Below are 11,257 nucleotides of genomic sequence, written 5' to 3'. Positions count from 1 at the left end.
GTGTGCATGATATATATATTATAAACATAATATATATAATCACATCCTAAAATTTTCTTTAAATCAAAAGCAGACATATTTGGCCGAAATAAAACCAAGACATAACAAATACTCCCCCACGAACCAAAAAGTCCATAAGGAATTTAATTTCCCATTTTTCCACTCAGAAATCTGGCTACAAAGTGTGATTTGTTTTACTACTCAGCATGGTACAGAGTACTGAGAAACCCAGCCTCTCGAGTCTCTCAGATCCCATCTTGTGGGAAGACCATGGGCCACAGGCAAGTCAACTCCTGACTACTTGGCAGGATGCCAGACTGTGCTCTCTCCATTCTCCAGACCACCACAGAACCACCTGGGGCCACCAGCGCTGAGTGAACAGAGCCGAGTCCACAAAACACAGAGAACCAGAATGTGACTGCAGCAGGGGGCCGGGACCTTGTGCTTTTACATGAGTTACTATCTGGGGCCAAGGAGGGGGAAAGGAGAAAGAGCCGTATGGGGAAGAGAATCTGGGTGAGCCCCTAAACTGAGATGGAGAGTAAGGCTCTTGAGCCTGCACCTGGGCAAACAGAAATGGTGTCCAGTTTTCCCAAACTGGAGGAAAAACAAAAAGGTCAGGTTCACACTGTGAGAGTTGACAGAGGCCAAATGCAGTGTATTGGATGAAGCTTTAGAGAGTATCAATGCCCAGTTGAGTATTAAACATATCACTAGAAAAAAAATATTTTCCAATGTGGCTTTTTTGATGGGGGCTAGAGTGTTTTTTTTTTTTTAATTGAACCAGCTGGTTCCTGTGGGGAGATAGAAGCTTGGGTACAGATACCACGCAGGGCAGCAGTGTCCTAGCTGTCTGGGGGTCATCTCAGGAACTGATAAGCAACAACGTAAGTCAAACCCACTGTCTATGCTTTGCTTGAAAGAGCCCAAGTGTTCCAAGCCCATGGGGCATAGGACCTTAATTCCCAACCTGCAGAGATTAACAATCAGTAGCATCCCTGATTCACGACTTCTTAATCCAATGCTCTTGGGTCTGAAACAGCCACTCTTTGTGGATGTGAGATGTAGAAAATACTAAGTGCCTTCTCCCCAAACATCCTAACTCTGGACTATTAAGACCCCAACATTCACAAAAACACTGTCAACATCTGAACTAGCAGCTTTGATGAGGGGTGGGGGGCAGAAAACTTTCTTAGGTCACTAAGTAGTTCCAAACTTGGGACAGCTCAGTGAGGACTAAATCCTCTATTAGGCCTAGTTTTCAGCTCCAAGTATCCTCCACAGAGGATCCTAAAGTATTTTATCAACTTTGATTTACAATGCCTCACAACACCCCTGTGAGGTAGGTCAGTATTATTACCCCCATTTGACAGATGGGGAACTGAGGCATTGAAAGGAGTGACTTGCCCAAGGTCAGCCATCATGAATCCGTTGAGAAGGTTGGCACACAGTCAGCACCCACTCAATTCTGTTCCATAACTTTTTAGGATGTACTTGGGAGCAAAAGGAAGCCAATAAGAACACCTCACTCTGCAAACTAGATAAACTCAATCAACCCACAAGTATTAACTGAGGATTATTTACCTAGCATAATGCAAGAAACCTTGGAGAAACAAACTGCTTCTGAAAAAAATGGATGTCTTGAAAATAAAATTACATTTTAAACATTAAGGTGAAGAACTAAGTCACACTGATTTCCCAAAGTTCTGTACTGAGTAACCCAAATTCCTAAATCCAGAATGAAACAAGACCATGCTCAGGCAGGAAGGTAAGAACCATTTTCCCAGTAGTGGTCTTGGTAGTGCTCTGAGCTGCAGGTTGGTGGGGAAAGCCTGGCAACAGCAGTGACAAAAGCAACATCCTCTACAGACTAAACTAGGAGCACAGGAATCCCACCACCACCAACTACTCTCTGCAGCTTCTGGTCCCTCCCCCAAATTCCTAGAAGACAGCATCTCACCAACCTTTCTAGACTCAGCTTAACTTCAGGAGTTGTGGCACTTTCATAAGCAGTTCAGGATTAAGGATAGAAATGGTGCAGGATTAAGGATAGAAATGGTGACTCCCCTACTTTTCATTTCACAGAAAGGGGATAAGGTATTCTCTATAACTAGTCTTGTAATATTCTTTCCTCCTACCAGAGGTGTAACACTTTAACAAAAGAGGCAAAATGAAAAACACTTTTTCTTCCTCCTTTTGATTTACAGTGGATTCTGGTAGAAATCACAACCCTTATCCTAAAACTAGCATGGGGGTAGGGGAGAGTGGGGACTTAATCCACAGCCTGCTCTGGTTTAGAATCAAATACTAAAGCTGTATCCCCTCACTGCAGCCAGAGTGGCAGGATTCTACACATATCAGAAGCTCAAAGAATGATTTATCAACACACACAGTATATGTTCACCACAGATACTCTATTTCCTGGAAGGACCAACAATTCCAAGACCTACATATAAACCTTTTTTCATTGATTGCTGATCACACTGAACAAGTCCAAATGATGATAAGGTTCAAGACTGATTAAAATGGCAATGACAGTCAGGTTCAGTCTGTGTTAGGAACTCCTCAAAGTGTGACAAACTAGCCACTGGGGCCTGGATCAACTGTGAGGGTCACACCTGCCAATGCCAGGGGACATCACACACACAAAAACCACAGGACGGTAAGATAAAAAGTTCATTGCATTCAATTTGACCTAATTTCTTGATAATAGTTTCCTATTAGATTTTCTGATTAATACTGATGGCTCTTACCTAGACTGTGATAATTAGGTTTTGATCTATTGTGACATTAATGATCACAATCAGTTGACTTTGAAATTGTCTTAATTAATGGCTCTTCCCTTGGAGGCTGCCTCTAGTGTAGTTCTGCCCCCTCCCCCACCACCTTGTTTTAACTCCTTCTTTTACTGATCTCAGAGACAAATAGCATTTGGAGAATCACTTTCTTAAAATAGTATTTTAAACTAAAAACATTTCTCTGACAGAGGAACAATATAACATTAGGTGAAATGAGGATCGGGATGAAAAGGTAAGAGAACATGCTGTCAATGAACAGGAAAAAAATTCCATCTTAAAAAACAGACAAAATGAAGCATGTTAAAGAGGCAATGGCAAGTTGAAGTAACTCTAGAAAGTCAAGATGAGGTAGTTTAAAATTCAAGAAATCCAGCGCAAGCAAAAAGAAACTAGTATTGTTTCTACGAAGCAATCCAAAGAATCCTCACACTTTAATTTTTCAGAAGTTGTTCTAATTCATGGGGATTCTGACTTCTAACAGTAGTCAACTCTCAATTATCCAGGCAGACAAAGGTATCTTTTTCTTGCGGTCAGAACTAAAGAATTTCTCAAGGTCAGAATGTTTCTTGGTAAGGCTAGACCAACACCTAAATTGATCAAATCTAAAATCCCAGGGAGTGTGTATTCCTGGGATGGTTTCCACATAATTGAGTCAAGTCTCTGCTTAGAAATCACCATCTTGCAGTGTTGAATAAAAAAACTACACTACCCAGAATAGATGCCCAGGTGTTAACAGATGTGCCTCAAGCCTTCTTTTTAGCAAATCTCTTGTCATTTCAAAATATATTCCTGTTTTAGGCTTAAAGCCAACCTAATGTTACTTCCTCCAAAAGAGATGAGAAAATGAAAAAGGTTGAGCAACTCTGATAACATGTCCATGAGGAATAAAAGTTACAAAACCCACAATAATTAACACATAACTGGAACTGCAACACACAGGTAATACTATTCACAAGCAGGGATTAACTACACCATTAAATACTCTGGCAAAGAGCCTAAAATAGGGACCAAAATCTTGGGTTCTCAATCCCCACTCACCTGTTGTTCTCACTCAGTAACAGCAGCATTTTCTAACTAACCATCAGTTATTTTTATTTTCTGGAATAAAGCAAGCCCTTGTTGTGGTCCGTGTATGGCCAGTTAGGGTCACAGATCTATTCCAGATATGAACCAATTGTTACCCTTCTACTTTAAAGCCACAAATTATGTCAACAGCTATCTCTGCCCCCAAATCAGAAATGTATATCCGTTTCATTACACTTAATTATTAAGTCAGTTTACCCCACACCAGTATGAAAGTTCTTTGCAGTCAGGGACTGCATTTTTTTAACTCTGTATCCCCTATGCCAAAAAATGTTGAATATTAATATATAGTAACGTGGCTGGATATGGATGGCTCAATATAAATATGCCACTATTAATCAGGCGGGGGTACTCAATTCTTAACATATGTTCTTGGATACAAGGCTGGTAAAGTCTATTTTTCAATGTATAATTTTTACGATTAGTGGTAAAGCCAATATAAAACTGGAATACACTGGGTCCAGGCCTTTCTTGCTACAGGCATGCTTGCTTGGTGGTCCAATTACAAAGGTGCAGACCACATCACTATAATTTTTACTCTAAAAATCTAAACCAAAAGCATGGAGTCATGGGTGAAAAATAAACTTTTCCTTTAACGTAATTTGTAAGAAACAATTTCTACATTTTGAATCTAATGACATAACCCTTTCTGGGGTTCTCATGTCACTGCAAAGTAGTATTTTAGACCCCTGAACTCAAACCCTAAGGGCAAGGAAAAGCACTCTCCAACCCAAATACAGATCCCTCTGTATTTTATGTGAGCTGACCTAAACATAGATCCAACAAAATCACAAGATGAAAATCCCAAGCATGTTCCCCAAGGCCCTATAATTTGGCCTGAATATAAAGTAAATGCACAGCAGGATGGCTACAGAACAGAAATAAAAAGTTAATAACTGCCCAAGCTATGAGAACAGAACCAACCTTTCATGAACAACAAAAAATAACACACAGATACGACGATGGGGGGATAGCCAAGGACCATGAAAACTTGAGTGTTAAGGAACACCACAGGTCCAAATGCTTCCTTGAGCAGACAAATACTGACTACAGGAGGAAAAATGATATGGCTCTCTCCAGGTTAAAAATGGGTGTTTCCATTAGGCCTGATGTTCCTAATAGCTAATATTAATGTGAGGGTATCAGTCTAGCCCAGGGCTCAGAAAAGTAGCTACACTGACCTTAGTAGACTCTGCTGGGCAAAGCTCTATTACATTCTGTGAAAGGGGAGACCCTTGAATGCTGATTACTAAAGAAACATTAAAAAGATGTTTCGAAAGGACTCAACACAGGAAAAACATACTGAGCACCTAAGACCTAGATGTTAAAAGTGCTTAGCCCATGGCTACTAACTCTTCTGAGAGGAGAAAACCCCATGAAAACAAGTTTCTGTTTGAGGATACAATTCTCCAAGGGCCAAGACAGTTTCTTAGGATTAACAAAACATGGAGGAATAGGGTGGCATCTGGTTTCCTTTCTGCTGATGGCTGAAATCAGTATTGGCCTCTGGCTCCCTACATTCCTATAGAAGCACCTGTGGACAGGCAGGGAGAGGGAGAAAACATATGTTTTTTAGGTGGCACTCAGTACAAGACCTTGATTCAATAAACTGTGGACAGGAAAAGATGAATAAAGAGTAAGGTATTAAAAGGGTGATGAATAGATAATACTGGGGTTATTTTGTTAAAAGAAAATCAGATTTTGATGGATAACTTAAATATTACCTATAACCCTGATAACCATGTGTCCCCGGTTTCTCAGAATCACTGTCAATACAAAATAATTGTTTTCTCCACATGCTGGAATTTGGTTTTAAAAATATGGTCACTGTAGTTTACATACCCGCTGCTCCTAGAAGACACATCAGCTACATGGATAAGCTGTCATTTTCTCTACTTGCAAATCAAGACCCAGATTACCTCCTCAGAGGCTCTGGCCTAACTTTTGTCCAATCCTTGTGTACGTTAATTGGTATCCTTGAATACTTGTATGAGAAATCTATTTCCTGACCACTCTTTCTTTTAGATGCCCATCAGATTAGCAGTAACAACTGTCAATTATCTAGCACTTAATCTAGGTCTTTAATTTCTTCAGAGAGTAAAAGAAAATGGAGGTATGGGTTATGAGTCCTTACCTAATCACATTACCATTCAGAAGGATTTAACTGGGTAACTCAAACCAAAATCTTCTTTGTTCCAGCCTGTCATATCATTGCATCCACAGCTGTCTTTTCAACAGGGCAGTAGAATTTTTGACATAATTTATACAAGCATACAGAATTCAACCAGCAGCTGAGCAGGGAAGTAATGTTCACAAAAGCTATGAATGGGTATATGATTTGCTTATTATTCAGCTCATCTGTGAACTAGAGCAATCTATTCATTTCCCTCATTACTCTGAATAATCTAGAAATGGTCGACTGCTCCTGGTCAGCTCTGTTTTAAAAATCAAAGCAACAACAAAACAAAATAACCTTGATGGCTGGTGAACTCTAGAGTTAAGGCTATTTCAAGCATTTATTATTATTTCCTCAGCTTTGGGCTAGGACAAGGATGCTCAAAACCCTGCTACTTCCTTACGTTAGTCTTGATTCTCTAGACCCCACCCCCAACAGGAAAAAAGAGTAAATAAAAGTAGGGCATTTCTTCGGAGACAAAGACAGGCTATGATCAGAAAAATAAACTCTCAATATAATGGCAAAACAGGAGGAAGCTAAAAGGGAAATATTTTGCTGAGTAGGGAGAGAAGGTTGTGTCAACATGGTAATGCCAGGGGCTGGTACTCTCTGAGGTGAATAGTCTTCCATGGAAATGCATTTTTAAAAAGATACAGGTAAGAGTTTTAGGGTGGAAAAAGGAAGAACACACTAATACTTTGGGGACTCTTGGCAAATCCAGGAGTCAACAAAGACGACATTTATGACTATAAATGCTATGAATATTTAAAATTGATAGTGTTGCCAATGGCTCCCCTCCAAGAATTCCCCATTAAAATAATGGCATGGAGGGGGAACTTGGGTCCACTGAGAAGTGAAAGTCAGGTTTGAAGCCTCTTTGGTTAACAGGAATGCTTTGGGAGGCCACAGAGATTGGCAGGGTTGGAGGGTGCCTAGCACCTTGGCACAAGCAAGCACCAGGCAGACACTCACATCTACATAAATATATAGTCCAAATGTGAGGAATGGAAGTAAATAATACATATATACCATATGTGATAAAAAAGACAATTGTATCCTACCCCATCATCCTCATGTACTAACAGCTAAAAAACTCCACAGTTAATAATCTTGCCATTTTATGGCAGACTATGCCACCTTGCAGAAGCAGAATCAGGTATTGCTAAGGAACAAAGCCAAAAGTCCTGGGGCTAAGAAAGAGTGCCTTGACAAATCTGAATGTAAAGTTTCAACTCCTCCAAAGGATGGAGCTATTCTGGGAGGCTGGGCGAGGATGAATTACAGAGGGTGGCCCAGAAGTCCACACCAGGAACCCTGTATTCCTGGGCAGAGCTGAATGAGGTTGGGAAAGCCCCAACAGGTAGGCAGTTGTGATTGATTGGCTTTTTAAAAAGGTGGGCAACATCTTTTCCATCCCAGCATCACAAACAAAGGCTAGCTAGTCATCAACATGTTTTAAGAACCAAAATGCATCATCATTGTAACAAAATCCCCCAATGTAAAAAGTGACCAACCCTGAAAAGATCAAGACTCTAAGGTGATTAAAAAGTTAAAACTTATCTTGAGGTCACAGGGGAGTAGAAGAAAGAGATGAGGGCAAAGGAAAAAATGTGGGAATTACACACAGTATGTAAATGCCTGGTCTTCACAGAGAGACACTGATCATGAATCAGACCATCAATTATGTTACAAGAGAACCAATACCAACATTTCTCCTGTGGAGCACAGTGATAAGCACATTTTTTTATGAATATGTTTAGGATAGAAGGGGTAGGTATAAGGGAGAGGAGGCAAGGAAGTGAATGTACTATGTACAAAGAGAAATGACAGAGACCAGCCCCTCCTTTAGCTCTTCGCTGTTTCTTTTTCTTTGTTTTCTGCATCCTCGGGATATGCATGCCACGTCAGTCTTTCTTCATAAAATGCTATCACAATCTGTGGACATTTTACATTAGCTTCTTTTGCAAGGACCAGGTCTGCTTCATCTGTGTCTTTCCTGGAGAGAAAGAATAGGAAGGAGACTTAAAAGGAGAGGAAATAACAGTGAAAGTTTGTCCAAATACAGGTTTCTGTCATTATTTGGATTTAGGTAACCTGATTTCCTCTTCAGCCTTATTTCAAAAAAGAAGAACCCTACCAGTTATTTTCCTTAAAAAAAATTTTTTTTTTAATTATTGGGGTCCAGTTCAATGTTTTCAAGGAGAAATTAAGTAAATGAATTAAATTATGGTAGTTCCCCCCTCACCTGTAGTTTTGCTTTTAGCGGTTTGTTAACCAAGGCCAACTGTGGTCTACAAATAGTAAATGGAAAATTCCAGAAATAAACAATTCCTTAGTTTTAAATTTTATTCTGTTCTGAGCAGCATGATGAAATTTCATGTTGTCCTGCCCAGGATGTAAATCATCCCTTTGTCCAATGTATCTATGCTATACATAAAGATATCACGAGAAGAGAGAGATCATATAACTGTGATTGAAGTATACTGTTCTATTTTATCATTAGTTATTGTTGTTAATCTCTTACTTTGTGCCTAATTTACAAATTAAAATTTACCATTGGTATGTATGCATAAGAAAAAATGTAATACATATAGAGTTCCATACTATAGGCAGTTTTCAGGCATCCACTGGGCTGGCTGGAGGTGGGGGTGACGGGATTGGAATATATCCACCACAGAGAAGGGGGGACAACTGTATCAATGAGTATCAGTTAACTACCACATCACACAGAAACAGAAATCTTCACAGCTAGAATTTAGTTGGAAAACATAGCAGACTTAATCAAAAGGCTGAAAATTAAATTATATAAACTCTGCTCCCGTAATTTTAATTTGTATGTATGAATATGTGAGTGAACACACAATCAAACCTACATTCACCCCTACTGCTTATGCGTAAATTGATCAATCCAGTTTCTGGATCATCTAAGTGAAAGTGTCCTAACCTTCCTCATCTTGTGGCCTTTTAAACATTCTTTATCTTTTTGGTCAGAACTGTGGATTGGAACAGTAAGAAAACAGAAATTTAAGTCAGAAACTGTATTTATAAAAGGGAAAGTAGGAAAAATGTATAACCTAGTACTAAAATGAAATGTGGGAATTAGCTGTGAATTTTAGTTATCTGAGTTAGAGAGGCTCTACTACAATGCATAACAAAAAAATCTAACAAGTTCCTTAACCAGGATTCCAAATCAAGGAAAAAAAAAAAAATCAGAATTCCACTGAAAAGGAGCAGAATAATGGCCTCATAGGACCCCCCTACAAGCCCTTGCATGACCACTCCCGTAAGCATTAATCCCTAGGGATAACATCTAGACCTCAGTTGTGTTTCAGCTCCAGGCCCAGAAAAGTAGCAAAAGCAGACCAGGGATGCCATGACTGACATCAAGACCAGCTGCAAAGACTAATGAACCCCTGCCCTGGTGCCAACCAATCAGTCAAGACCATGGCCCTAAAAGGACATGCCTGGAACTCTGGTAAATATTCTATTGAGATCCTCCCCTGGGACTCAACCTAAAATCTCCCCTAAAAGCCCTTAGGATGGAGAACCCAGCCAGCTCTCCCTTGCACCTTTTCCCCAAGACCCCAAAGCACGTTACCTTAACCTTTCTCTCCCCTAAGCTCCAAGGACACTTCTTTTGCCTCTATAACTAGTCTCCTGAGCACACTTCTTCTACCGCTAACTTCTACCTCTGTGACTTTCTAAATAAACTTTCTCTTATAGTTTGAAAAAAATATTCCACTGAGATGTGAGCAAAGACAACTACCTCCTTGTTTAGAGAACTGAGATGTTTAATTCATAGAGATAAGTATTATGGGTGAGAAGAGAAGGGGGGAAACCCACAGTTCAGAGAAGATACTCAAATTTGGAATATGATGGAAAAAGCTAGTTAATCATAAGTAACTATAAATCATAAGTAACACATATATAATCATGAGACTATAAATCATAAGTAACACATACAACTGAGTGGGAAAATCAGTCAATACAGCTCCTCATTTCTGAAAGTGTATAGTGATTCTTCAAAAATAGGCTTTTGAGTCATTTACCAGGAAAATTTTGATCAAATAAAATGTTAAACCTTTTGATTATACAACATTTAAGGTAATTAGCTTCCTTAGTGGCACCATAGCATGAACACTCTATTTAGACACCAAACATAAATCATTAAGCTCAGAACACATGAATACCGGAGGCAGTGGGGGCCAGACCATAAATCACCCTGTCTTTTAGAAACCAAATTGAGGGGAAGTAACTACACTCTCCTGTAAGAGCCATTCCCTCTACCGGATGAAATAACTTGTGCTTTGGCCAGTATTATTCTTAGTGCTTTTTGTTCAGATTATCTTTCTCTTTTAGACATTATTCACTGGTCCTGGTCTTCAGTTGATGGCAAAAAGCCTTAAGCAACTCCTATCCCATAGCCACCAGCTCATGGTCTGACTGTAAATGATTCAGAACCCTGTAATAAAATGGTTAGGTCACATTTGTATGTTTCCTACCTAAAATCTACCCTTTTCTGGTATTTGGACTAATATCACATAATTTGGCGTAGTACCAAAGCCTGAGAGTGTCTTGAATTCATTCCATGCCATAATTCCTATTTAATACCGACAGCTGGTGTCTAAAAGATCCTCGACAACCAAAATTCTTGGTTAGGGAATAGTCTTCCCTAACTTCCATACAAACTCAAGTCACTGGCCAACTCCCCCCGCCACACACATAATTATAAACTAAAACCTGATCTCTCTCACCATTTCATTAGGAACATTAAATCACCACAGGAATCTGTCGCCCCAATGATCTTTTCTGGTTCCAGTCCTCTCTCAAAGCCCCGAGCAATATCATTGCTTTGCTACAAACAGAAGATAAAGAAATGTTAAAAATGTCCCTCTCAGCTTGAAAAAGCACAATCTAATTTAATATCACCTGATATCATTTTTTAAAAAGACTTTATTTATTTTTAGAGAGAGGAAAAAGGAGGGAAAGAAACATCAATCGGTTGCCACTTGACACATGCCCCAATTGAGTACCAGGCACACAACCTGGGCATGTGCCCTGACCGGGAATCGAACCAGTGACCTGTCACTTTGCAGAAGGATGCCCAACCAACTGACCTACACTGACTGGTCAGGGCTTACCTGACAACCATTTTCGTCACAATTCATAAAATTCTTAAAACTTAAGAAATACTAAACTA

The 11,257-nt window shown here is 39.6% G+C and overlaps 1 protein-coding gene across 6 annotated transcripts in view; it reads right to left on the bottom strand.

The window, feature by feature from the left end:
• Window positions 1–530: 530 nt before the first annotated feature.
• Window positions 531–11,257, bottom strand: part of CBX5 (chromobox 5) — a 38,204-nt gene continuing 27,477 nt past the window's right edge. For all 6 annotated transcript variants that reach the window (XM_024575565.4, XM_045184162.3, XM_045184161.3 and 3 more), the window contains 2 exons: window positions 10,812–10,912; window positions 531–8,053 (listed from right to left, as the gene is read on the bottom strand). In XM_024575565.4, the coding sequence (XP_024431333.1) occupies window positions 7,903–8,053; window positions 10,812–10,912 (252 nt within the window). In that variant the 3' untranslated portion in view covers window positions 531–7,902. The remainder of the gene's footprint in view (window positions 8,054–10,811; window positions 10,913–11,257) is intronic.

The sequence above is a fragment of the Desmodus rotundus genome, chromosome 3, assembly GCF_022682495.2.
Source record: "Desmodus rotundus isolate HL8 chromosome 3, HLdesRot8A.1, whole genome shotgun sequence".
Taxonomy (NCBI): Eukaryota; Metazoa; Chordata; class Mammalia; order Chiroptera; family Phyllostomidae; genus Desmodus; species Desmodus rotundus.
This window is presented reverse-complemented; position numbering and strand designations above follow the sequence as displayed.